Source organism: Pelodiscus sinensis, chromosome 17, assembly GCF_049634645.1.
Source record: "Pelodiscus sinensis isolate JC-2024 chromosome 17, ASM4963464v1, whole genome shotgun sequence".
Taxonomy (NCBI): Eukaryota; Metazoa; Chordata; order Testudines; family Trionychidae; genus Pelodiscus; species Pelodiscus sinensis.
The window spans coordinates 1,887,792-1,912,365 of record NC_134727.1 but is presented as its reverse complement, the minus strand read 5'-3'; the positions used below and the strand labels follow the sequence as shown (position 1 = coordinate 1,912,365).

The 24,574-nt window shown below is 66.8% G+C and overlaps 3 protein-coding genes across 10 annotated transcripts; 2 read left to right on the top strand and 1 right to left on the bottom strand.

Annotated features, from left to right (window-relative positions):
• Nucleotides 1-981: 981 nt before the first annotated feature.
• Nucleotides 982-2,173, top strand: LOC102453771 (SLC35A4 upstream open reading frame protein). Its single transcript, XM_006110359.4, has 3 exons — nucleotides 982-1,135; nucleotides 1,596-1,694; nucleotides 1,976-2,173. Exons 1-3 carry the CDS (start codon nucleotides 1,121-1,123, stop codon nucleotides 2,171-2,173), a joined length of 312 nt encoding a protein of 103 aa, XP_006110421.2. The 5' UTR covers nucleotides 982-1,120.
• A 649-nt stretch (nucleotides 2,174-2,822) lies between these two features.
• Nucleotides 2,823-5,432, top strand: SLC35A4 (solute carrier family 35 member A4). The gene has a single exon (XM_014578003.2). The coding sequence runs from the start codon at nucleotides 2,823-2,825 to the stop codon at nucleotides 3,798-3,800; it is 978 nt and encodes a 325-aa protein (XP_014433489.2). The 3' UTR covers nucleotides 3,801-5,432.
• LOC142818695 (uncharacterized) lies at nucleotides 5,186-22,935 on the bottom strand. Of its 8 annotated transcripts, XM_075900057.1 has the most exons (17): nucleotides 22,446-22,916; nucleotides 22,250-22,301; nucleotides 21,289-21,374; nucleotides 21,004-21,051; nucleotides 19,504-19,644; nucleotides 16,851-16,928; nucleotides 15,870-15,952; nucleotides 14,145-14,279; nucleotides 13,621-13,734; nucleotides 12,808-12,938; nucleotides 11,704-11,921; nucleotides 9,986-10,069; nucleotides 9,202-9,322; nucleotides 8,753-8,901; nucleotides 7,274-7,420; nucleotides 6,388-6,537; nucleotides 5,186-5,521 (listed from the first exon to the last, which is right to left on the bottom strand). In XM_075900057.1, exons 1-17 carry the CDS (start codon nucleotides 22,548-22,550, stop codon nucleotides 5,327-5,329), a joined length of 2,037 nt encoding a protein of 678 aa, XP_075756172.1. In that variant the 5' UTR covers nucleotides 22,551-22,916; the 3' UTR covers nucleotides 5,186-5,326. The 8 variants fall into 8 exon arrangements, with proteins under 8 accessions (XP_075756172.1, XP_075756171.1, XP_075756170.1 ...); XM_075900056.1 differs by having other exon boundaries at nucleotides 16,851-16,907; nucleotides 22,250-22,925; XM_075900055.1 differs by having other exon boundaries at nucleotides 22,250-22,921.
• Nucleotides 22,936-24,574: the final 1,639 nt, after the last annotated feature.

Here is a 24,574-nt window from a genome sequence, read left to right as displayed (position 1 = left end):
CTAACTCCAGGGCTATGTCTACACTCGTGGCTTCTTGCACAAGTACGGCCTTTCTTGCGCAAGAACCTGCAGAGCGTCCACCCTGCCCACCAGCTCTTGCGCAAGTAAATGTACAGTCCGGCGTGGTAAGAGGGGGCTCCTTGCGCAGGAGGGCAGTGTAGACGCTCAAGGGATTTCTTGCGCAAGAAAGCATCCACACTGCCATGGGCGCTCTGGCACAAAAGCACAGCTCGCACACGGCAGTGTGGACGTTTTCTTGCACAAGAAGCCGCGAGTGCAGACACAGCCCCAGTGTCCTGCCCTAGCTATTGGATCATTTTGTGTTCCTAATGCTCTCTAAAGGAACTGGAAATCCTGTCTGGGATCCTCCCAAGCACACAGCGATGAGAGGTGCGTGACCTTGGCCCCAGATTAGACTGGATACCAGCGGAATGAACTGGGCAGCGTTAGCAAGGTGCTGCCCGGGTAGCTGAGAGCCAGGGGCACCCCTGGGATTGCCGCGTGCACCCTGCAGCTGGCACTACGCCTGGGGACAAGCTGCCACCTGTGTGCAGGGGGCTCGATCTGCACGTGCAGCATCCGGGACTCGCGAGAACTTGAGGTGCCCGGTGCGCGGCCTGGGCGCCCCAAAGCCATGGGGGGGGGAGCACGGGGTGGCAGCACGCGCGTGCACGAGGCGCGTCCTGGGCGTGCAAGGTGGTGCGCGTGCCCGCGGGGCAAGCGGAACACGTGTCCGGGGGGGCAGGGCCCGCGCGCTCTTCCCGCGTCCCCTCCCCCTCCGCGGGCAAACGAACACGGGCCCGCCCCCCGAAGCGGGGGGCGCGGGGGCAGGTGACGTGGCGCGAGCCGGACGCTCCCTCCGCAGCCTTTGCGCCCGCGCGCCACCCGCCACCCTCGAGAAGGAAGTGGCTCCGCTCCGCGGTTTCCGGTGGGACAGTGACCACTTCCGCCCCGTTTAAAGATGGCGACTGCGCCGCCTTCGTTCCTTTCCCTTGTTCGGGCAGCGTCCCGTGACGCCTCGTGCCCAAAGCGCCTTTCCCGGCTACCAATACGCATGCGTGGGCTCTAGCGCGCCCATGCTGGGCGCTGCGCATGTGCGCACGGAGGCCCGGGCCCGAAGATGGCGGACGACAAGGTGAGGGCGCCGGGGGGCTGGGCTGTGCCCGCTGCCCGCCCCCCCCCGGGCATCCTCCCCCCCCCGGCATCGCCCCCCCCCCGCCGACATCTTCCCCCGCCCCCCCGGGCATCGCCCCCCCCCCCGACATCCTCCCCCCCCCGGCATCGCCCCCCCCCCGCCGACATCTTCCCCCGCCCCCCCGGGCATCGCCCCCCCCCCGACATCCTCCCCCCCCCCCGGGCATCGCCCCCCCGACATCCTCCCCCGCCCCCCGGCATCGCCCCACCAGGGCTGGGCAGTGACCAGGCTGAGGGTTGCGCCGGGCCCGTAGCGCTGCTGCCGGGACTCCAGGGGATCGCCCCAGGGTCCAGCCCCCCTACTGTCCCGGGGGAGCCAGTCCCGGCGGGGGGAGCCGGCTCCGGGGCAGTGTCCAGCCGCCTGTGCGCTGCCGCGCTGAGACTTTGTTTTCACTGTGCAGGACTCGCGGCCAAAGCTGAAGGATCTTGCGTTTTTGAAGTCTCAGCTGGAGAACTTGCAGCAGCGCGTGGAGGACGAGGTGCAGGCTGGGGTGGGCCAGGTAAAGCTGGAGTTCTTTAACCCTCTGGTCGCTTTGCTCTCCCACGTGATCTTGCTGTTCTGGAATGGACGGGAGAACGAATGTCCCACGGGAATGCTAGTTCCACTTGCTTTTCTTGGCAAAATACTGAGGTTCTATTTATTTCTTCTGCAGGGATGAGGTTACACAAACCTGCTAACAGCACTCCCGGGAGATCTGGGGGAGACACTGCAGTTTTGTGCAGTCAGGTACAATGTTGTGCGAGAGGCCGTTTCATCCCCTTCTTTCTTTTTTCTCTGCAGGATGGCTCTTTGCTGGCATCTCCATTTCTCAAAGGGTTTCTGGCAGGTTACGTTGTAGCCAAACTCCGATCTTCTGCAGTCCTAGGATTTGTGGCTGGGACTTGCACTGGAATCTATGCAGCTCAGGTCTATGCCGTTCCCAATGTCGAAAAGACAATCCGAGACTATATCAGCTCGCTGAGGAAGGGACCAGACTAGAGGAGAATTCTTTGGACAACAGTGCACTCCAGAAACATCTCTCCTCACCTTAGACCTCCTAGACAACTCTGACATGATCTTAAGGGGCCCCCCGGACTGCAGCTACATGTGTCATTCTGGCCCATTGTAAAACATGTTTAATACCAGATCAGTGTGAAATATCAGCCGGTCTGATTACAAAATATTAATCAGAATACCCTGAAGGTAGCAACCGCTGCTTTCAGCTGTCCATTGTTTGAAGATTTGACTCTTGACAACTGCCTTTCTTAGAGAAGTTTTTTCATCCTGCTTTTTCCCCTAGTAGACTGGAAGGGTGGCGGTGTCAGATCATCTCACACGCTTTTTTTACATTCCTCCATGTATCAATGCCCTTGCCCAGGAAATGTGCGTCGTCTGATTCCTAGGGAAACCTCCATTTCTCTCCCCCGTGAAGAGCAGACGTGTTCCTCTCCTTGCATTGAGCACGTGGAGAATAGTGCAGTGTCTTCCTAATCAGACTGTCCTTAAGTATATGGCATTTGTTGTGTCTCTCTTTCCAAGGAGCTGACTTGATTTTTAGAAACATATCTACATCCTGGTGTGATTTGGCATCTCCTGAGGCGCTGACCGTGAGGTGCTACCCTTTACCTCAGCTGGGACCCGCTGCCTCATGGGAATACTTATTGAGAATGGTAGTCCTGCTGGCTCCCAGCTCCGCCCTGTGACTGGTGGGCTGAGGAGAGGGCTGTGGGCACTGATGCTGGTTCTGTCTGTTACTATCTATGGCTCCCATGCTCCCCTCCTGACTCTGTGTAAAGTGGATGGGAAGATCCCGTTCAGCGCCTCGTCTGTTGTGGTTCTTACCGAGCTGACCAAGCTGGTGCTCTGCTTCGTGTCCCTGCTGACCTGGGACCGGCGGCAGCTGGGAGTGTCTCTGTCCTGGCGCCACGCTGCCCCCTTTGCCCTGTCTGCGCTGCTCTATGCTGCCAACAATAACCTGGTGGTTCACATGCAGCTCTTCATGGATCCCAGCACCTACCAGGTCCTGAGTAACCTGAAGATTGGCAGCACTGCTCTCCTCTACAGCATGTTCCTGCACCAAAGACTCTCTTTGCACAAGTGGCTGGCCCTCTTCCTGCTGACAGCCGCCGGCGTGAGCTACGCCTATGGCGGCCTCCAGGACGTGCAGCACGCCCCCAGCTCCTCAGACATGCAGCTGCACGTCACCCTGCTTGGCTTGCTGCTCATCTCCGTGTACTGCCTGATTTCGGGCCTGTCTGCTGTCTACACCGAAGTCATCCTGAAAACCCAAGGTCTGCCCCTGGCCCTCCAGAACCTCTTCCTTTACTCCTTCGGCGTCCTGCTGAACTCCGCGGTCCATCTCTTGAGCAGTGGCGGGGCTGGGTTCCTGGACGGCTTCTCTTTCTGGGTGCTGGTAATCGTGCTCAGCCAGGCCCTGAATGGCTTGATAATGTCTGTGGTCATGAAGCACAGCAGCAACATCACCAGGCTCTTCGTTATCTCCTGCTCCATGCTCGTCAATGCCCTCCTTTCCGTCCTGCTCTTCAGCCTGCAGCTCACGGCCTTCTTCTTCCTCGCTGTCCTGCTGATCGGCATGGCCGTTCACTTGTACTACGGAGTCAGATAGATAGACTCCGCTTTGCAGCTCTGGGGGAGATGCCTGGAAGGGAGGCCACAGCTGGGCTGTTGGGGGGCAAGTGCTTGTTGCTTTTTTTAATCTCTTTTTTATGTAACATGCATCAGTCTGGCCTGGATGCTCCTAAACGGCAGATTCCCTTCGGAGCCCACCCCCTGAGGTCAGGGACAAGCAGTACGCTGTAGCTGAACGCGACTGGCTATCCCAAGCCGCTAGCTTGTGCGCTGCAAGGAGTTGCACGATTGCTGTGTGGCACGAAGGAGATTGGTCGCTGCGGGACAGGACGTGTTTGTGGCACGGGCTCTCTGTCCTGCGTGGTGCTGGTCTCTGCAGCATCAGGCCCAATGTTTCCCTTTTGGGGGAGGGGTGAAAGGGCTTCCTTGTGAAGGCTAAGCCAGTGGCAATAACAGCTGTTTAACGAGGTCCTCTGGGCCCACCCCCCATTTCCCCTGGTTGCCTGAGCTCTGGGCCTTGGGTCCTCTCTTGGAGGGCTCCGAGCGACTTGCTACAGCTGAGCAGCACCGTTCCCAGCTCAGGGACCCCGTGTGTGATGCAGGCTGCTTCCTTCTCTCTCTGGCTGCTGATCCGGCCTGCACAGATCCAAAGTGCCTTGGGACGGGGCCTAGACCCGGTCTGCGCAGCCCTGTGCAGTGAGCTGCCTGGAGCCCTTGGTCTCATGCAGAGCCGGGCGCGTCTCCTCTCTGCTGCTCTCACCTGTTACAAAGCACCAAAGCCCTCCTCTGGCAGCAGCCATGCTCTGCAGCTGTTCCTCCTCTCCTGGCGCGCTGCCCATCTCCCTCTGCGCAGGCCTCTGCTTGCCCCTGGGGCACAAGCAGCTGGAGCACGGCGACTGCTTAGCCTGGACAAGTGGTGGGTTGGTGTCTGGATTTGTACCGACTCAGGTTTGACCATGGTCAATTCGTGTCTTCCCCCCCCCCCCCCCCCCCATGCGCCAACTAGCAACGCCTGCTCCGGTGCTGCCTGTGGTATTAAACCTGCACTTTCCCAGCCCTTGTGCCTGTCTCATTTCTGTCTGCTGGAGGGCAAGGAGACTGGTTGCACCAGAGGCCCTAGTCTGACCTTTAAATACCCCTTAAAACAGTTACTGGCTAATGAGTGCCCTATATGTTACCTGGTGGGGGGCTGGTACAGAGCAGCTGGGGCTTGGATCCAGCTGCCGCTGTGGGGCAGGGGCCCCGCCAGTCGGGCTGCTCCAGGTGGCCATCATAGACCCCTCGGCTTGGAAGAGACCTCGGGAGGCCCTTGAGTCCAACCCGCTGCGCAGACGATAACCAGTTCCCGGTAACCCTGCTGCTTCCCGGGAACCCAGTTAACTTTTCCCATCCCAGCCTCCTCGGAACCTCTGAACACGCTGGTGACTGGGAATCGCGTTGGTTTATTTCAGCCGGCCCTGCCTGGGCTGTAAGAGAGGCTGGCCCAGGGTTACCCAAGTGGCCTCTCCCTGCCCTGCTGCCGGTGGCTCCCTCGGGCAGATACGTCTGCCCAGTGCACTGGTGCTATGGCCCTGCTCGGCCTCCTGGCTCTGTCTGCACGGCACGCTCGGTGCTGCCCGGCTGGCGCTGTGCCCGGAGCTGCTGGTTCTGCGCAGACAGGGAGATGGCGTCCTGGAGCGTCTCCTGCAGCAGCTTCCGGTACCGTCGCTCCCGCGCCTCAGTCTGCTCCTCCCAGAGCCCCCGATAAGCCCGAAACACCTGTGGAGAGCAGGGGGCCCCTGAGCCGTGGCCTGCCCCCGCCCTGCCTCAACACAGGCATCCGGAGAGCTGGGGCTGGGGCAGGCTCAGGGCCTGGGGCCGGGTGTCTTTCCCTGATGCCTCTGCAGCAGGGACCAGCTGAGGCGCCATCCCTGCTGCCCGGGGCGGAAGCGGGGGAAGATGGTGCCGTTCTGAAGAGCCAGTTTCACAGGAAGTATCCCCTGATCTGTGTAAGGGCTCAGCCAGCCACCTGCCCGGGCGCGGCGGCTTCTCGCTGCCTGGCCATCTCGCACCCAGCTGTCCGCTGGGGATTTACTAGCCAGGCCTGGGCTGGAGGCCTGCAGGCCCTAGCTGGCTAACTGGCTTTCTCAGCAGGCTGGGAGAGGCTGTGAAGACCCAGGCTAGTTGGCCGTGCAGAGAGGGAACAGTGCTATGGGGCTGAGGGTGCCCCATATGTTTTCCTGTCCGTGTGTGGAATAAATCGGCTGTGCACTCAGCCATGTGCGACTGTGCACCACCAGTACACAGACCTGGCTGTGGGCAGTCTGCTGAGCAGCTGGGCAGCACTGGCCTTTCTCCTGCATGGCCGCCCAAGCGCCCAGCTTACAAGGAAGCCTGGCCAGCACCCCGATATATCGCCCTCGAGCCAGGCCCGAGGGGCTGCCGGGTAGAACTCAGCCCTTGCTCTGCTGAGTCTGCCCACAAAGGGGCCGCCTGGTGCCAGCCGGTTCTGGGGCGGGACTGGCCAGTGGGCGACAGGCCGCCCAAGGCGTTGCCTGGGGAGCCCCGACCCCCCCGCTGAGGGGACTGGCTCCCAGTGGGCTGCCGGGGCCGGACCCAGGCCGTCGAACCCTGTAGCAGGTGACCTGGAGGACGTGGTGTTTGTGAGTCTCCGCTTCCCAGCGCTGCTGCTGCCACAGGGCCTCCAGGTCCTTCTCCGCCTCGGCCTGCTCCCGCCGCCGCGCCTCCAGCTGCAGGGCCAGCAGCGCCCTCTCCTGCGGCCAGCGCGGCGCGTCCTGGGGGGGGGCGAGAGCCCTCGGGCAGCTGTGGGGAGTCGCCCTGGTCCCCGCAGACGGGCTGGGGCCCTGCCCAACCACCCGGCCGGGAAGGGGCCCTGCCTCTGGCTGTCCAGGCAGAGCACCTGGGCGCTGGCCTCCCCTCGCAGGGCAGCCCTGGGAAGACTCCTTCCCCGCCCCGCATGCACGCCGGCCTCTTCCTGCCTGCGCCCCACTTGCCCTTCAGTCTGAGCTGGGCCCGGGGGAGGGGCGAGGCAGGTGGCAGTTCAGTGCCTCACCTGGACTAGCTTCCCCCGAGCTCCGCAAGGTCCCCTTTGCCCTCCCCAGCGGCTTATTGCCCCAGGGGCCCTGCTCCTGCCTTGGGGCTGTGTGTTCCCGTCTCTCCGAGCTGGCAGGCGGTTGCCCCCGAAGCTGCCTCCACGGCGGGGCCAGGACTCTCCCTGGGTCGGTGCCACCATGGCCCCCGGGCAGAGGCTGCCGTGCAGTGGGAGAGCCTGCGGATCAGGGCAGCAGCTCCAGGGATCCCTGTGCTTGGCTGCCCGCGTCCTGCTGCCACCAGAGCCTGTGCCTAGGCCCGGGGTGTGGCCCCTAGTGCCACCAAATGCCTGTTTCCCTCCGCGCCGGCCCGGCAGCCTGGGCTGGCCGGCTGCAGTTCTACGGCCTGGCCCTGGCCTTGGCCTGCCAGCTGGGACAACGGCCCTGGGCCCGGGCCCTGGCCACCCCATCCCCCACTCACCTCCTGGCTCCCCGCTTGCTCCTCCAGCCTCAGGGCTTCCTGCTGGATGAGCCGCTGGTGCTGCTCCTGCAGCCGCTGCCTCCTGGCCTTGGCAGCCGCAAACTGCTGCTCCATTGTCGGGCGCGGTGCCAAGGCCCAGCTCCCCGCCTGGCAGAGAGCAGCCGGTGTCCTGCGGCCGCAGCGCTGTGGGGCAGAGGGAGCCGGCCGCGCGGCCTGGGCCCCTCCGCCTTGGCACGTGCGTGCGTGGGGGGCGCTGAGTGTGGTGCCGGAGGGGCCGCGGCCTGGCCCCAGGGAGAGGCAAAGCAGGGAGCGTGAGACGGGGATGAGCCTGCCTGTGTCCCAAGCTGCGTGTCTGGGGGCTCCGGAATGGGTGACAGGGCCGGGTGGGGCTGCGGGGGGTGGGGGGGTCTCTGCCACGCCTGCCCGGCACGCGCAGGCAGGCGCGTGGCCCTTGTGCTCTCAGCCCAGCCCCCGAGCCAGCCTGACTGAGGCAGGGAGCTCAGCTGGGCCCGGGGGGAGGGACAAGCGGGGCCTCACCAGCCTGTCCCCTCCTGTGACTGCCCTGTGGGTCCCCTCTGTGCTCTGAGCGGCTTTCCCACGGGCTGGCCACCTCCCCAGCGCTCAGCCTCCCTGCGGGGACCCCTGGGAATGGGTTGTCTGAGGGAGGGCTGCAGCCTGGCGCCGAGTGGCTGCAGCCCCTGCTTCTCCCAGCAGGGGGTGCTGCACGGCCAGCTGCAGGAGCACTGGCTGTGGCTGGCTTCTCCCCGGGGTGCGGCTGTAGGATCAGCGAGAGCAGGGCCCCCGGGGCGATCGCTGTGGCCCAGCCCGGCGTGGCAGTGCTGGCCGGGCAGCGAGATGGCGCTAGAGCAGCGGCCTTGGGGAGCTCAGTCCCAGCAGAGGGCAGGGGGTCAGCTCCCTCCCACCGCAGACAGCTGGGATTGTGAGCCCGGCTGGGGCTCCCAGCAGGTGCAGGGAGCTGGGGTGGCTGCACCCACAGCCCATGCAGGGTCAGGCCCCTTAGTACTACCCAGTGTGGGGCAGGGAGGGGGGGCTCGATGGGGCATGTGGGAGGAAAACTGCACCTCTTCCACCTGAACCGTGTAGCACCGCTGGGTGCAGGCGGCTGCCACATCCCACCCCAGAGGTGGGCGCATTTCAGCAAGTGTTTATATTGTTCGTGAAGGGCCTCGAGTTCCTGCAGGAGGAAATCCAGCCTGTAACAGAGGCCAGGCGTGGGGCTGGTATCGGGTGGGAAGAAGAATGGCTCCAGAGAAGCCACATCTCCGCAGCTGGGAGCACCGTGGCAGGGTCGGACAGAGCTCCTCCTCCTCTCTCAGACAGACAGACGCTCTCTCTCCCCGCCCCGGCAGAGGGCACGGAGCCAGCCCTGTGACCGCGAGGTGAGCCTGTCGGGGGAATCACGCGCCAAGCTGGGCGGCAGTGGCCGTACCTCTCCCCCTCCCCGTGCCTCGCACTCACCGCGCCGGCCACGCCAGCTGTGCAGCTTGGCTCCTGTGTTCTGCTGCCTCCACGTTGCAAAGGCTTCCCCCCTGGGGCTGCTCCCTCGCTGGCGGAGAGTCCATCAAAGCGCCCCGGGCTGCTCTGGTCACTGCAGAGGGGGCCGACCCCTGACGGAAGAGGGAGGGGGAGCCGGCGATAAAGAAGCAGACTCCCCGAAATAGCCACACCAGCCCTTCCAGGCCTTTCCCTGCCTAAGGAGGCCTGGGCCCGGCAGTTTCTCTGCTTTCCAGCCAGCTGGGGTGCACCCAGTCTCCCTGTGCCCTCTGCGCTGGGCTGGGGTGAGGCTGGCCCGAAGAGAGGCCATTTGCCAGGGATTTAACACGTGAGCTGAGCCTCGGATACTGTTAGCTGCCAGGCCACCCCACGGCTGGGCCAGGATAGACCCAGCCCTGAAATTGCTCCTGCACCTGGTATGTCTCCGTCTGGCTTGGGGATGCCTCTGTCAGGGACCTCCTGGCTTCTCAGCATGTCTGTCAGCACGTGGTCTGTGAGCGGCTCATCCCTCCCCAGCTGCAAAGGGATTCGACCCTGGAGAGTGGGACATGAGAACGGCCGGACTGGGTCAGCCCAAAGGTCCATCTAGCCCTGTATCCTGTCTGCCGACAGCGGCCAGCACCAGGTGCCCCAGGGAGGGTGGACCAAAGACAATGACCAAGCGATTTGTCTCCTGCCGTCCCTCTCCAGCCTCTGACAGACAGAGCCAGGGGCACCATTCCTACCCCCTGGGGCATGTCAGATGAGGCTCAGTCAAAGCAAAGCAGGGCCAGGAGCCGCTGCAGCACCGGGGACCTCTGACAAGGGTTCCCCTAGGCCAGGCCCCCCGCACACAGACTGCGTCCCAGCCCCACGCGGTCTCCTCCAGTGCTGAAGCACAGCCGTCCCCAGCCCGCCCCAGCCAGGCGCAGTGCAGGGCCCCGGCCGTTCACCTCCGACTCAGCGCTCAGTGTGGGCTTCCCGACTGCGTGGCCCAGAGCCTGAAGATTCCCACCCCGGCAACGCAGGACGTGCTGGGATGAGACCCAGGGAGGGCTTGGCCGGGAGCTGCCTGCTCACAGTACAAGGCAGCTCCCTGTTGGCTTGGGGATGGGTCTGACGTTCTCTGTCTCCCCAGTGCCCATTCCCACGACTGCTGGCAGAGCCGCTGGTCTGCACACACAGGGCAGCGCCCAGCAGCCAGAGTCCCGGACTCACCTGGGCTTCCGGAGGCTGGCTGCTACTTCCTTCACATGCCTCCGCCATTGCCTTCTTCTTCTCCCAGCTCTGGCTCTTCAGCACCTGAACAGGCCCAGGAGACGTCAGTGTGTTATGCAGCACCACCACGGGGCCTGCGCACACCCAGGCACGGGGCCTGCGCACACCCAGGCACGGGGCCTACGTACACCCAGCCACGGGGCCTGCACACACCCAGCCACGGGGCCTACGCACACCCTGCCACGGGCCTGCGCTCACCCAGCCACGGGGCCTGCGCACACCCAGGCACGGGGCCTGCGCACACCCTGCCACGGGGCCCGCGCACAACCAGCCACGGGCCTGCGCACAACCAGCCACGGGGCCTGCGCACACCCAGCCACGGGCCTGCGCACACCCTGCCACGGGGCCTGCGCACACCCTGCCACGGGGCCTGCGCACACCCAGCCACGGGGCCTGCGCACACCCTGCCACGGGCCTGCACACACCCAGCCACGGGGCCTGCGCACACCCTGCCACGGGGCCTGCGCACACCCAGCCACGGGGCCTGCGCACACCCAGCCACGGGGCCTGCGCACACCCTGGCACGGGCCTGCGCACACCCAGGCACGGGGCCTGCGCACACCCAGCCACGGGGCCTGCGCACACCCAGCCACGGGCCTGCGCTCACCCAGCCACGGGGCCTGCGCACACCCAGCCACGGGGCCTGCGCACACCCTGCCACGGGGCCTGCGCACACCCTGCCACGGGGCCTGCGCACACCCAGCCACGGGGCCTGCGCACATCCAGCCACGGGGCCTGCGCACAGCCAGCCACGGGGCCTGCGCACAGCCAGCCACGGGGCCTGCGCACAGCCAGCCACGGGGCCTGCGTACACCCAGCCACGGGCCTGCGCACACCCAGCCACGGGCCTGCGCACACCCAGCCACGGGGCCCGGGCACACCCAGGCACGGGGCCCGGGCACACCCAGCCACGGGGCCCGCGCACACCCAGCCACGGGCCCGCGCACACCCAGCCACGGGGCCTGCGCACACCCTGCCACGGGCCTGCGCACACCTAGCCACTGGGCCTGCGCACACCCAGCCACGGGCCTGCGCACACCCAGCCACGGGCCTGCGCACACCCAGCCACGGGCCTGCGCACACCCTGCCACGGGGCCTGCGCACACCCAGTAACCTGGCTTTTCTTGCAACAGTGTCACAGTGTTGACTCATATTTAGCCTGTGACCCACAGTCACTTCCCATGTTGTGTGCACAACTGATGGTTCCCTCTGCAGGGGAGCACGTCGCAACGTCCTTGTCGAATTCCATCCTGTTTACTTGTCTGGATCATTCTGAAGTTTAACCCCAAAGCATTTGCAGCCCCTCCCAGCTTTACATGTGGCTTCTTGGGCATCAGCTAACTCAGTGGCTGCTGCTGGCTGTGCTGGGCAGCGTGGGGCTGGGCAGGATGGGGCTGGGCAGGGGAGGGTGGGGCTGGGCTGGGCAGGGTGGGGCTGGGCAGGGGAGGGTGGGGCTGTGTTGGGCAGGGTGGGGCTGGGCTGGAGAAGTTGGTGCTGTGTTGGGCAGGGTAGGGCTGGGCTGGGCAGGTTGGTGCTAGGCTGGGGAGGGTGGGGCTGGGCTGGGGAAGTTGGTGCTGGGCTGGGCTGGGCTGGGTGGGGCTGTGCTAGTAGCTTGGCCACGAGAGCCCATCCACATGCCAAGCGGCTGCTTCTCCCACCTGCAGCTCCCCCAGCGCTCTCCCCAGCTGGCGGGCCAGGCTCTGCTGGGTGGCGTGGTGGCGGCTGGCGAGGAGCTGGGCCCTCAGCTCTCGGATCGCTGCCCTCTGCCTCCCAGCCGCCTCCGCAGGGTCCCAGTGGGTCGCCGAGACCGTCTTGGCCAGGCCCCTGGCCTGCTCGGCCAGCGAGAGGGCCGCGAGGATCTCTTCTCCGGAGGCATCTGCCGGGGGAAGGGGGAGGCGGCGTTCGGCCCGAGGTGCTGGTGCAGAACCAGTGGCGCCCACTGAGCACTGGGCTCCTGTTGGGACCCCTCCCCGCGCAACCCCCCAGGCCCCCCCGCCCAGAAGCCGCTGTGCACGTGTCACGCCAGGCAAATGCTGGTGGCACCGCAGGTCGGGGAAGTCGACAGCTTGTGTGTCCCCCCCCCGCACAGGGGCCTGGCGGCGCCCTGAGGGGCCCTGAGCCCTGCACTAGAGGGAGCAGAGGCCGGGGCTGCAGGAAGGGGAGGCTGGGGGAGGGGAGTTTGCCAGAACAACCCGTCTGTTAGCTGGGCCTGAGGCGGGCTGGCAGCGACCCCTGCAGCCCGGCCTGGCACCTGCCATAGGCTGCCCGCGCAGGGCCCGGGAGCTCTGGGGAGCTCTGAGCAGCCGGGAGCCTTCCTGCCCTCCCAGGGGGATGTGAGACCACGGCCACGTTCAGGGGACGAGCGGAGAGACGGCGCGGCAGGGACTTAGACGTACCGGGCAGGGGCCCTGTGGGTGCTGCCTGTGAATGCCAAGCTCCCCTCCCGCACGCCGGGCGCCCGGGGCAGAGCCGAGCCGCCACCAGCCAGCAGGAAACCTGAAACCAGCTCGGCCCTCACCCTGGACTGGGGGGTTGATCCCACCCCCGTGTGCCATGGCTCCTGGCTGCACCGAGCCGGGCGCTCGCTCTAGCTGCTGCCTCCGGCCAGGCTGGGCTCCCGGCCGCAGGCCCGTCCTGGCGGTGTCCTGGGGGGCCGGCCGGCGGCTGAGTGTGGGCAGGGCGTGGACTCAGCACCGGGGCAGAGCCCTCGCTGCGCGGAGGCCCCATCCGGCCCGGGGCACGGGGCACCACGGGGCTCGTACCTGGCAGGGCCAAACACAGCAGCAGGAACGTGAGGTTGTTTCCTTCTAGCGTCCGCTTGAGAACCCAGGGGAGGGATCCCGCATCATCCGGGAGCTCGCCCGGAGCCAGAGCTCGGCGCAGGGGCGCCAGCCTGCAGAGCCGGGGACGGGTGAGAGCCCCGGGGGGCAGGCCCACAACAGCCCTGCTGCCCTCACTCATTAGCGTGACGTTTACAATGCAGGCGAAGGCCGGCCCCACCCAGCCTGGGGCCTGTCCATGCTAGGGGCTGCTGGCGACCGGCCAGTTTGGTCACCATGGGCCTGTGGGGGCCCCCGTCTTGTCCCCGGCTAGTGACCAGGCAGCGTGTACAGCACCTGGCGCAATGAGGCCCTGAGTCTGGCCAGTGCTATCGGCAGGCACGTACGTAACAGCAAGGCTGGGGGCTGTGAGCCCGGCTGCCATTGCTGCTGCTCACACACCGGCCTCAGCCTCTTTTTCAAATGAATGGCATGATGGGCCTCATTATCCTGCAGCAGGGAGTTCCGCAGGACTCAGTTGTGCCCAGGCTTTAGCTCTGAATGCCGCACACGGTCCCCTCGAGGAGTTGCGCTGGATATGCCATCCCAGCTCCAGCAGGGGGCGCCAGCGAGCAGGAGGCCCGACAGGCTCAGGAACTCTTGGGGGGTCTGATTTGCCCCTTAGTTTCACCCCCTTCAAAGCCGCTGGCTGACAAACTCAGACCCAGAGACGTGTCCCTCCCTGCACATTGTGACGCCCAAACTGCTGGTTCCTGGCGCCGCAGCGTGGTCCTGCCCCCCCCCCCCCATACATACGGCTCCACGCAGGGCCCAGCCCCTCGGGGGAACTCCACGATCCTGACGGCCGAGCGTCGGCGCTGGCAGCCCTCCAGGTCCTGCTCCAGGGTGAGGGTGAAGAGGCTGGCGCACCTGGGGCAAGGCGGGAGGTGAGGGCTGCGTGGGGCCGAGTGGCTGGCGCAGCAGGGCCTGGCTGCCAGTCCCCGGACAAATTACAACTTCCCCTCCCTCCCCCCCGCCAACCCAGTGCCAGGAAGCAGGGCAGGGTCTGCGCCTCCCCTCCCCCCCCAACCCAGCGCCAGGGGCCAGAGGGCCAATGCACAGACCCTGCCAGCCAGCAGCTTCTCCCCCTTCTGGCTTTGGGAAAGCCCCTTCCCCCGTCCCAGCGCCCTGCCGCTGCGCACACGGCCCCTCAGCCTGGCCTGGGGCTCGCAGGGGGCAGCCAGCGAGTTCACCCAGCTAAGCAGGGCCAGGCCTGCTTGGGACCGGCTGGGAGGCCTCCCCTCATGCCCCCAGGTGCCCTCCCCAGCCCCGACCCTTACGCGGCTGCCTGCTGCTCCGCCTGGGACTGCTGCGAGCACCCCTGGGGCAGTGCCGGACCCGCCAGCCCCTTCGCGTAGATGCTGGAGGCAGCTGCAGAGCTGGACACGCGGATTTCACTGGCCTCTTGCACCATCCTGGACGCAGAGAGAGGTGGGGGAGCGAGGGGCAGAGCAAGGAACCCGCTAGACCCCCTCCTGCTCCATGGGCAGGGCCTGGCTCCGTTTTAGCCCAGCGGGGGCGGGCAGCCTCGGCCGCCCCAGGGAGCAGCGGTCTCTGTGCGGATGGGGAGGCTGCCCTGGCCCAGGCGGCGATCCCCCCGGATCTACCAGACCACGTGGTGAGCGGCGCCCGGGCCTCGGCCGCGTGGTGTCAGCGAGCTGCCCTACAGCAGAGCGGCTAACGCCCCGTTCCCTCTGCCGGCCCCCGGCACGCCCCGCCGGGCTCCCAACCATTCCCAGGGCAGGGCAGCTGGCCTGCGCCCCTGCCCCTCGGCTCTGCCTGGCGCCCCCTGCTGGCCTGCGCCCCCTGCTCTGCCTGGCGCCCCCTGCTGGCCTGCACCCCCCTGCTCTGACTGGCGCCCCCTGCTGGCCTGCGCCCCTCTGCTCTGCCTGGCGCCCCCTGCTCTGCCTGGCGCCCCTTGCTGGCCTGCACCCCCCTGCTCTGCCTGGCACCCCCTGCTGGCCTGCGCCCCTCTGCTCTGCCTGGCGCCCCCTGCTCTGCCTGGCGCCCCCTGCTGGCCTGCGCCCCCTACACTCACCTGCTCTGCCTGACACCCCCTGCTGGCCTGCGCCCCCCCCTGCTCTGCCTGGCGCCCCCTGCTGGCCTGCACCCCCCTGCTCTGCCTGGCGCCCCCTGCTGGCCTGCACCCCCCTACACTCACCTGCTCTGCCTGACGCCCCCTGCTGGCCTGCGCCCCCCCTGCTCTCCCCTGCTCTGCCTGGCGCCCCCTGCTGGCCTGCACCCCCCTGCTCTGCCTGGCGCCCCCTGCTGACCTGCACCCCCCTGCTCTGCCTGGCGCCCCCTGCTGGCCTGCACCCCCCTGCTCTGCCTGGCACCCCCTGCTGGCCTGCACCCCCCTGCTCTGCCTGGCGCCCCCTGCTGGCCTGCACCCCCCTACACTCACCTGCTCTGCCTGACGCCCTCTGCTGGCCTGCACCCCCCCTGTTCTGCCTGGTGCTCCCTGCTGGCCTGCACCCCCCTGCTCTGCCTGGTGCTCCCTGCTGGCCTGCACTCCCCTGCTCTGCCTGGCACCCCCTGCTGGCCTGCACCCCCCTGCACTCCTCTGCTCTGCCTGGTGCCCCCTGCTGGCCTGCGCTCCCCTGCGCTGCCCCGCTCTGCCTGGCGCCCCCTGCTGGCCTGCGCTCCCCCGCTCTGCCTGGCACCCCCAGCTGACCTGCACCCCTGGCTCTGCCTGGCACTCCCTGCTGGCCTGCGGCCCCCCCCACTCTGCCTGGCACCCCAGACCTAAGCCACAGTTCCCCAACCCCAGGCCAGCCCTGAGTGCCACACACAGCTCTGCCACAGGTCCCTCCTGGTCCTGCCCTCCCCCGTCCAATGCTCCCTGCTGAGCCCTATTGCCTGTTCCAAGCCTGACCCCCACTCCTAGCTCGGCTGGGGCACCCCCAGCCCCACTGCCCCAGCCTCTGGCCACAGCCGGGGTGGAGCTCTCAGAGACAGCACCGATCCCCACCCAGGAGAGCAGAGAGGTGGGATCCGCTACGTACAGACCCAGCGGGGGCACGTCCAGCACGGGCAGGGCCTGGTTCCTGGGGCACAGCAGGTCCCGGGCACGTCCATCTGCACAAAGCTACAGCAGGGGCAGCATTAGAACTGAGTCGGGGCCCCCCTGGCACGGAGCCGTCCTGGCACTGAGCCAGCTCGGGGGGGGGGAGGCGCCCTGGCCCGGAGCAGCGCTAGCGCCGTCCACCCCCTCCCAGCTTTTGCGTCTTTTTCTTTGGTTCCTCTTTCTGTGGGTCACGGTCACGGCCCAGCCCTGCCTCACGGCTGCCTTGGGGGGGGACCCAGGAGAGAGAGGCCGGGGTGGGTCCTGTGGTTCAACCCGCAGGCGCCCCTGGGGGCTGGGCAGGGGCAGCTCAGAGCCGCCTGGGCGCTGGAGGCTGCTCTGGCGCTGCTGGGAGCAGGCTCATGCCCTGGGACACTGGGGGAGCAGAAAAGGGCCCTCAGTGCCCATGGGCCGGCTCTCAGGCACCCCAGCTCGGCCCTCGGGCTGGGGCGTCCCCGGCCGCTTTGCAGGCCCTGCCCGCAGGGCGGTTCATGGCGTGAGGCTGCCCGGAGACCCGGGGCCCGGCTGCGCCTGGCGGGGTCGGTGCCGAGTGTTAACGCGGTGACGCCGTCTCCGTCCTGCGCCAGCAGCTCGCGGCGGGAGCGCAGGGCCAGGCGGGGAAGCGGGAGGAGGCTCCCATGGGCCGAGCAGCTGGGCCCCGAGGTCCACGGGGGAACGGCAGGAACAGCCACCCCGGCAGCCGCTCAGGGCGGGGACGTCCCGGCTCCCCCACGCCCAGCAACCCCACAGTCCTGCAGGACGCTCGCCCCGCGTTGGGGCTCAGACACAGGCCCCAGGGCCCGCCGTGGGCAGGGGGGCTGCTCCAGTGGGGTATTCTAGCATCGCTCAGTGGTGCAGGCCGGGGGACAGGCAGCCGGGCGCCCGCCGGCTGGCCAGGGATGGAGCTCCGCCCCCGTCTTACCTGGACGAGGCTGACAGTCCGCAGACGCTCCCCGCCAGGCCCCGGGGGCTCGGGCTCCTGGAAAAAGGCTTCTATCACCTGGGGGGGGAAAGGCTTAGATACCCGCTCCCTGGGGCCTCTTCTGCCACTGGGATCAGCCCTGCTGCCGTCAGCCAGGCAGGGGAGCCCCCCTCAACTTCAGGGTCCATCTCATTCGCTCATGGAAGGGCAGGATCGGGCCCTTCAGGGGGGCTGGGAGCTCAGAGCCACCCTGCCATGGGAGGGCGAGGACGGACGCACCCCCCAGGCTGCCTCCCTCCCCCGGGGATGCCAGAGCCAAGGGATCCCTGGCTCCCATGGAGGCGCCAGTGCTGCCTTCAGTGGATGGAGCGGGGCGGGTATCAGCAGTGCCCAGAGACCCCTATGCCGCTGGAAACCTGGACTCCCGCTTTCGGGGAGCGAGGCTCACGGGGGGCGGCGGGAGGCCAGGCCGTGCTCGGAGATTAGTGTCAGCGGATGGAGAAGTGCCTCACACAGCAACAGAGGCCGGGCATGTCCCAGGGCCCCACTGGCACCTCTCTGCCCGCACACTGCGCCCAAAGGGGCCTGGCTGCCCTCTGCCCGCACACTGCACCCAAAGGGGCCCGGCTGCCCTCTGCCCCGCACACTGCGCCCAAAGGGGCCTGGCTGCCCTCTGCCCGCACACTGCACCCAAAGGGGCCCAGCTGCCCTCTGCCCGCACACTGCGCCCAAAGGGGCCTGGCTGCCCTCTGCCCGCACACTGCGCCCAAAGGGGCCCGGCTGCCCTCTGCCCCGGACACTGCGCCCAAAGGGGCCCAGCTGCCCTCTGCCCGCACACTGCGCCCAAAGGGGCCCGGCTGCCCTCTGCCCGCACACTGCGCCCAAAGGGGCCCGGCTGCCCTCTGCCCGCACACTGCGCCCAAAGGGGCCTGGCTGCCCTCTGCCCGCACACTGCACCCAAAGGGGCCCAGCTGCCCTCTGCCCGCACACTGCGCCCAAAGGGGCCTGGCTGCCCTCTGCCCGCACACTGCGCCCAAAGGGGCCCGGCTGCCCTCTGCCCCGGACACTGCGCCCAAAGGGGCCCGGCTGCCCTCTGCCCCGCACACTGCGCCCAAAGGGGCCCGGCTGCCCTCTGCCCGCACACTGCGCCCAAAGGGGCCCGGCTGCCCTCTGCCCAGGACACTGCGCCCAAAGGGGCCCGGCTGCCCTCTGCCCCGGACACTGCGCCCAAAGGGGCCCGGCTGCCCTCTGCCCGCACACTGCGCCCAAAGGGGCCTGGCTGCCCTCTGCCCGCACGCTGCACCCAAAGGGGCCCGGCTGCCCTCTGCCCCGGACACTGCGCCCAAAGGGGCCCGGCTGCCCTCTGCCCGCACACTGCGCCCAAAGGGGCCTGGCTGCCCTCTGCCCGCACGCTGCACCCAAAGGGGCCCGGCTGCCCTCTGCCCCGCACACTGCGCCCAAAGGGGCCCGGCTGCCCTCTGCCCCGGACACTGCGCCCAAAGGGGCCCAGCTGCCCTCTGCCCGAACACTGCGCCCAAAGGGGCCCGGCTGCCCTCTGCCCGCACACTGCGCCCAAAGGGGCCCGGCTGCCCTCTGCCCGCACACTGCGCCCAAAGGGGCCCGGCTGCCCTCTGCCCGCACACTGCGCCCAAAGGGGCCCGGCTGCCCTCTGCCCGGACACTGCGCCCAAAGGGGCCCGGCTGCCCTCTGCCCGCACACTGCGCCCAAAGGGGCCCGGCTGCCCTCTGCCCCGCACACTGCGCCCAAAGGGGCCCGGCTGCCCTCTGCCCGCACACTGCGCCCAAAGGGGCCCGGCTGCCCTCTGCCCGCACACTGCGCCCAAAGGGGCCCGGCTGCCCTCTGCCCGCACACTGCGCCCAAAGGGGCCCGGCTGCCCTCTGCCCGCACGCTGCACCCAAAGGGGCCCGGCTGCCCTCTGCCCGCACGCTGCGCCCAAAGGGGCCCGGCTGCCCTCTGCCCGCACACTGCGCCCAAAGGGGCCCGGCTGCCCTCTGCTCGCACACTGCGCCCAAAGGGGCCCGGCTGCCCTCTGCCCCGGACACTGCGCCCGAAGGGGCCCGGCTGCCCTCTGCCCCGCACACTGCGCCCAAAGGGGCCCGGCTGCCCTCTGCCCGGACACTGCGCCCAAAGGGGCCCGGATGCCCTCTGCCCGGACACTGCGCCCAAAGGGGCCCGGATGCCCTCTGCCCCGCACACTGCGCCCAAAGGGGCCCGGCTGCCCTCTGCCCGCACACTGCGCCCAAAGGGGCCCGGCTGCCCTCTGCCCGCACACTGCACCCAAAGGGGCCCGGCTGCCCTCTGCCCGCACACTGCGCCCGAAGGGGCCCGGCTGCCCTCTGCCCGCACACTGCGCCCAAAGGGGCCCGGCTGCCCTCTGCCCCGCACACTGCGCCCAAAGGGGCCCGGCTGCCCTCTGCCCGCACACTGCGCCCAAAGGGGCCCGGCTGCCCTCTGCCCCGCACACACACGTATATTCCTGTTTGCCCCATTCAGTGCCAGGGCGCGGGGCTCCGCTCCTCGAGGTTCGTGCCCCTGGGTGGGTTGGGCCACCTCAGCCCGGAGCCTCGAAGGGTGAAACCGGCCCGGTGAGGGGGAGGCAGGCGCCAGCAGTAACCTCTGGGCCACGACTCACCTGCTGGATGATGCTGTGGTGCTGGCCAGCGCCCTGCGGCTTCGTCCCGGCCCCAGGAGCCTCCCACAGCAGCAGGGACACGCTGTAGCCAAGGGGCACCATGGCCAGCAGGGGTCGCACCAGCTCCGAGAACACCTGGTCCTGTGGGGAGAGTTGGGGCACGACCCAGGGCCCAGCCACCCCAGGGGAGCCCGGGTGGATCTCAAACATGGGCCAGGCTGCTCTGCGCCACGCCCTGACCCCAGGCCCCCCAGCCCAGCCCCTAGCACAGGCAGCCCCCAACTCCCCACTGGCGCTGGCCCAGCTGGGGAGGTAGCAACCCCACAAAGGCACCCAGCCATGCACAGCTGTGGCCATTTACCTGCTGGGCTGGGGCTGTCAGCTCCCCAGGCTGTGCCAGGGGCAGCATCCTAGAATCATCCTGTTCATGCAGCCCAGAATCACGTTTGCTTTTTTTGCAACAGTGTCACACTGTGGACTCATATTCAGCCTGTGGTCCACTCTGACCCCTAGATCCCTTTCTGCCGTGCTCCTTCCCAGACAGTCGCTTCCCATTCTGTGTGTGGGAGACTGATTGTTCCTCCCTAAGGGGAGCACTTTGCATTTGTCTTTATTAAACTTCATCCTGTTTTCCTCAGACCATTTCTCCAGTTTGTCCAGATCATTTTGAACTCTGACCCTGTCCTCCAAAGCAGTTACAACCCCTCCCAGCTTGGTATCATCTGCAAACTTAATAAGCATCCTCGTTGATGAAGATATTGAACAGAACCAGTCCCAAAACAGAACCCTGCGGAACCCCACTTGTTACTCGTTTCCAGCAGGATTGTGAACCATTCATAACTACTCTCTGAGTACGGTTATCCAGCCAGTTCTGCACCCACCTTATAGTAGCCCCATCTAAGTTGCATTTGCCTAGTTTATTGATAAGAATATCATGCGAGACCGTATCAAACGCCTTACTAAAGTCTAGGTATACCACATCCACCGCTTCTCCCTTATCCACCAGACTCGTTATCCTATCAAAGAAAGCTATCAGATTGGTTTGACATGATTTGTTCTGTACAGATCCATGATGGCTGTTCCCTGTCACTTTATTATCTTCCAAGTGTTTGCAGATGAATTCCTTAATTACTTGCTCCATTATCTTCCCTGGCACAGATGTTAAACTGACTGGTCTGTAGTTTCCTGGGTTGTTTTCATTTCCCTTTTATAGATGGGCACTAGATTTGTCCTTTTCCAAGGGGCCTGGCCCAAGCTGGACATTATTCCAGGTCTCCGGTTCCCTCAGGGCCCGTAGGCAGAGTGGGGCTCGTGACAAGCCCCCTGGCAGCCCTTCCTCCCCGCGGGCCCACTCTGGGGGGAGGCCTGGGTCAGCCGGGGGGTACGGAGCAGGGATCGGGCCGGACCCAGATCAGCCCCTGGCTGCTGCCCCGAGCCTGAGGGGAGGCGGGAGGCCCCAGGCTTCCCCTGCCCAGCGCGGACGCGCAGACCCCACCGTACCTGCCCCGTGTCCAGGCTAAAGACGCCATCGAAGGTGAAGCAGCCCTCCTGGAACGACAGCGGCAGGGTTAGTGCCCTGCCCACCCTGCCTCCCCCAGCCCCTGCCCTGAGCGCCCCCAGCCCGCAGGGGCGTCTGGGGCTTCGTGCCCCCGGGCAGCCGGGCCCCGCCAGCCCAGGCACTACGGGAGAGGGCTGTGGAGGGGCTGAGAGAGATCCCTGGGCCCCCCCCAAGGCCCTTCCCATCCGAGTCCGGGGTGAAGACCCCCCCGCCCCGCCCAGCCCTACCTGAATGCCCTTGTCGGCCTTATCTACAAAAATCAGCCGGCTGGAGTCTTCATTCACCACCCGGAAACTCTCCTGCAGCCCCGAGCCTGGAACGCGGCGCGAGGGACCCGTCAGGGCCGGTTGCACCCGCTCCAGCCGGCTCCCGGGGGCTCCTGTCCGCCCCCCGGGGCCACGTTCCCCCCGGCGCAGGGCAGCGGGGCGGCCCCGCCCTCACGCCGCCAGGGCACAGGGCAGCTCCCGGGCCTGGCAGCGAAGGGCCAGACTGAGCCCACAGGCCGGCTGGGAAAGGGCCGAGGCGAGAGCTGAGCCGGCGCTAACCCTAACCCCCCACCATGGCACCGAGCCAGGCTGCCCTGGGCCCGGCCCCCCCGCCCCGCGTGGGGGAGCCGCAACAACTGGGGCTTGATCCCAGCCCAGCCTCCCCTCGGGCTGCTCCTGCCATCGGGCAGGGGCTGGGGCGGGAAGCCAGGGCCCCTGCTGCTGCTGGCCCTGCCCCAGGCTCCCTGCAGGCGCCGGCTTGGCCACGGGCCCAGGCCCGAGAGCTGGTTGCTAAGGGGACTGGGCTTGCAGCCAGCTGAGCAGAACTGCCTGCAGGTTCCTGTTGCACTGGAGGGTCCTTCTGGCCGGCCCCGACCGACCGCGGGACACGGCCCATCGCTGCCAACTCCCAAACCACGGCCAAGGGCTGCCCCCCAGGCCTGGCCCTTCACCCGAGCCCCCCAGGACGGCCTCCCGAGGGCCCCCTGCTGCCTCCGCCCACGGCCCACTTGGGCACCAGCAGCCCACGGCGTGGCTTGGGGCGCAGCGCTGCGGAGCTTTGCCTGCCAACTGGGCCCCCCAGGCTGGGCGGGATCCATCCCCCCACGTGGGAGCCAGTCCCCTGAGGAGACGGCACAAAGGGGCCTGATGAATTGCGGGCCCCATCCCCAGCCCCCCAGCAGCTGGCTGCCCAGCGCCGTACCTGCTGCCCGCCGGAGTCCCACGGCCGCCCGCACACACGCCTCCTGCTTGGCCTGGGAGGGAGGCACCGGAGAGGGGTGAGAGCTTCTGCCCAGGCCTGGCACTTCCAGGAGCCGCTGCCAGGGAGCTGAAGAAGCACAAGGGAAGCCGGTTCCCCAGCTCCACAAGCGCCTGGCACTTGCCCACCACGCACTCACCTGCCCAGCCTCCATAGCCGCCCCAGCTCTGCGCCCTCCAGCCAGCGAGCTCCTTTGCCACGCGAGGCGGGGGGGGAGCGGTGCAGGGATGAAGTTACCATGCATCTTTCATCTCTCTGGCCAGCCGGCCGGAGCAGCGGTAGGTGCAGGCTGTGGGCGGGGGGGGGAGCGGTGCAGGGATGAAGTTACCATGCATCTTTCATCTCTCTGGCCAGCCGGCCGGAGCAGCGGTAGGTGCAGGCTGTGGGCGGGGGGGGAGCGGTGCAGGGATGAAGTTACCATGCATCTTTCATCTCTCTGGCCAGCTGGCCGGAGCAGCGGTAGGTGCAGGCTGCGGGCGGGGGGGGAGCGGTGCAGGGATGAAGTTACCATGCATCTTTCATCTCTCTGGCCAGCTGGCCGGAGCAGCGGTAGGTGCAGGCTGCGGGCGGGGGGGAGCGGTGCAGGGATGAAGTTACCATGCATCTTTCATCTCTCTGGCCAGCCGGCCGGAGCAGCGGTAGGTGCAGGCTGCGGGGGGGGGGGGGGGGGGGGGAGCGGTGCAGGGATGAAGTTACCATGCATCTTTCATCTCTCTGGCCAGCCGGCCGGAGCAGCGGTAGGTGCAGGCTGCGGGGGGGGGGGGGGGGGGGGGGGAGCGGTGCAGGGATGAAGTTACCATGCATCTTTCATCTCTCTGGCCAGCCGGCCGGAGCAGCGGTAGGTGCAGGCTGCGGGTGGGGGGGAGCGGCCAGCCCAGCCTGCGAAGGGGACAGGTGTGGCCAGGGGGAGCCCAGACACGAACGGGCTCCGCCTATATCGGCACGGACCCAGTCTGGCATGTAAAAGTCAGAAGGCGTTTTGGACTCAGGCTCGCCGAGAGGCCACGTGGGAAGGCACATGCGGCTGGGACGGGGACCGCTCTCGCGGGGGGGCTAGTGAAAGGGGGTCTCTGTAGCCCCGGGAAGAGGAGAGAGACGCAGCTAAAGCACAACAGGAAATGGAAGAGCAACCGCCCCGTGAAACGAGCAACTGCGTCACACGAGGGCGGCCGGGGAAATAGTGACACGTGTGTGAGAGCCTGTGCACCAGTGCGAGACGTCTGAGCGCTCGGCTGGGTGAGCGTAGTGCCTGGGGAAAGGAGGACATTGCTACAATAGGCAGCACCCAAACTTGGTCGAGTGATGCTCATCAATGGGACCCGTAATACCTGGGGGCAAATGGGGTAAGTGGCGCTGCTGGGGGAGCGGCGATGGGAGAAAGCAGAAAGCCCCAGGACGTCAATCGCTTGCATGGGTCAGACTGTACCACAGCGTCTCCCCGGGCGGAAAGGCCCTGCTCGAATAGTGGGGGTTCAGCAACAGGAAGGTGGGTCTGCCCGGCTGCCCGGGATGGAACCGTGAGGGTGAAATGCTCCGGAGTCTACAAAACAGAGTCAGTAATACGGGGATTTCGAGTGTCCCCTTGTTGCCTGGTAACGTGTCACCTCAGGACGGGTGCAGACATCCCATTTCTAAGCGCTACCAACGGCTGCTTGGAGGGGCAGCTCGTCCCAGAGCCCCAAGGGGAGAAACTATTCTCGACTTGGTCCCAGGAGCGGATGCAGCGGAAGCGCTTGGGAATAGAGACCATAACGTAATTCACTTGCACATCTTTGGAGGGGCGATGCCAAAGAAACCCCTTCAAACAACTTCAAAAAGAAGAACTGCACAAAAACAAGGAAGTGGAAAATCAAAAGGAACAGTAGCCACAGAAGTGTAATGTCTTGGAAGCTGCAGGGAGACTCTTTACAAACACCATAACAGAGACTCAAACTAACTTTATAACCCCCTTGTTTGGTCAAAAACAAACAAACAAAATGCACACACGTACACACGCACGCACGCACACAGGCACATGCAGGCACACACACGCACGCACACACGCACGCACACAGGCACATGCAGGCACACACGTACACACGCACGCACGCGCACACACACGCATGCACACACGCATGCACAAACGCGCACACGCATGCACACACGCATGCACAAACGCGCGCGCACACACACACACACATGCACGCACACACACACGCACACACACACGCACGCACACACACACGCACACAGAGCAAGAGGGCCAAAAAGTTTCATCCTGGCTAACCC

Excerpts from the sequence above, each read along its gene's own strand:
- LOC102453771 (XM_006110359.4), top strand. Across the intron at positions 1,695-1,975 it reads TGCAGGCTGGGGTGGGCCAG|GATGGCTCTTTGCTGGCATC; the intron begins GTAAAGCTGGAG and ends TTTTCTCTGCAG.
- SLC35A4 (XM_014578003.2), top strand. The coding sequence starts at position 2,823 with ATGGGAATACTTATTGAGAATGGTAGTCCTGCTGGCTCCCAGCTCCGC.
- LOC142818695 (XM_075900055.1), bottom strand. The coding sequence starts at position 22,550 with ATGCATGGTAACTTCATCCCTGCACCGCTCCCCCCCCGCCTCGCGTGG. Across the intron at positions 21,052-21,288 it reads AGGCCGACAAGGGCATTCAG|GAGGGCTGCTTCACCTTCGA; the intron begins GTAGGGCTGGGC and ends CTGTCGTTCCAG. Across the intron at positions 8,902-9,201 it reads GCCAGACGGAGACATACCAG|GGGTCGGCCCCCTCTGCAGT; the intron begins GTGCAGGAGCAA and ends CTCTTCCGTCAG.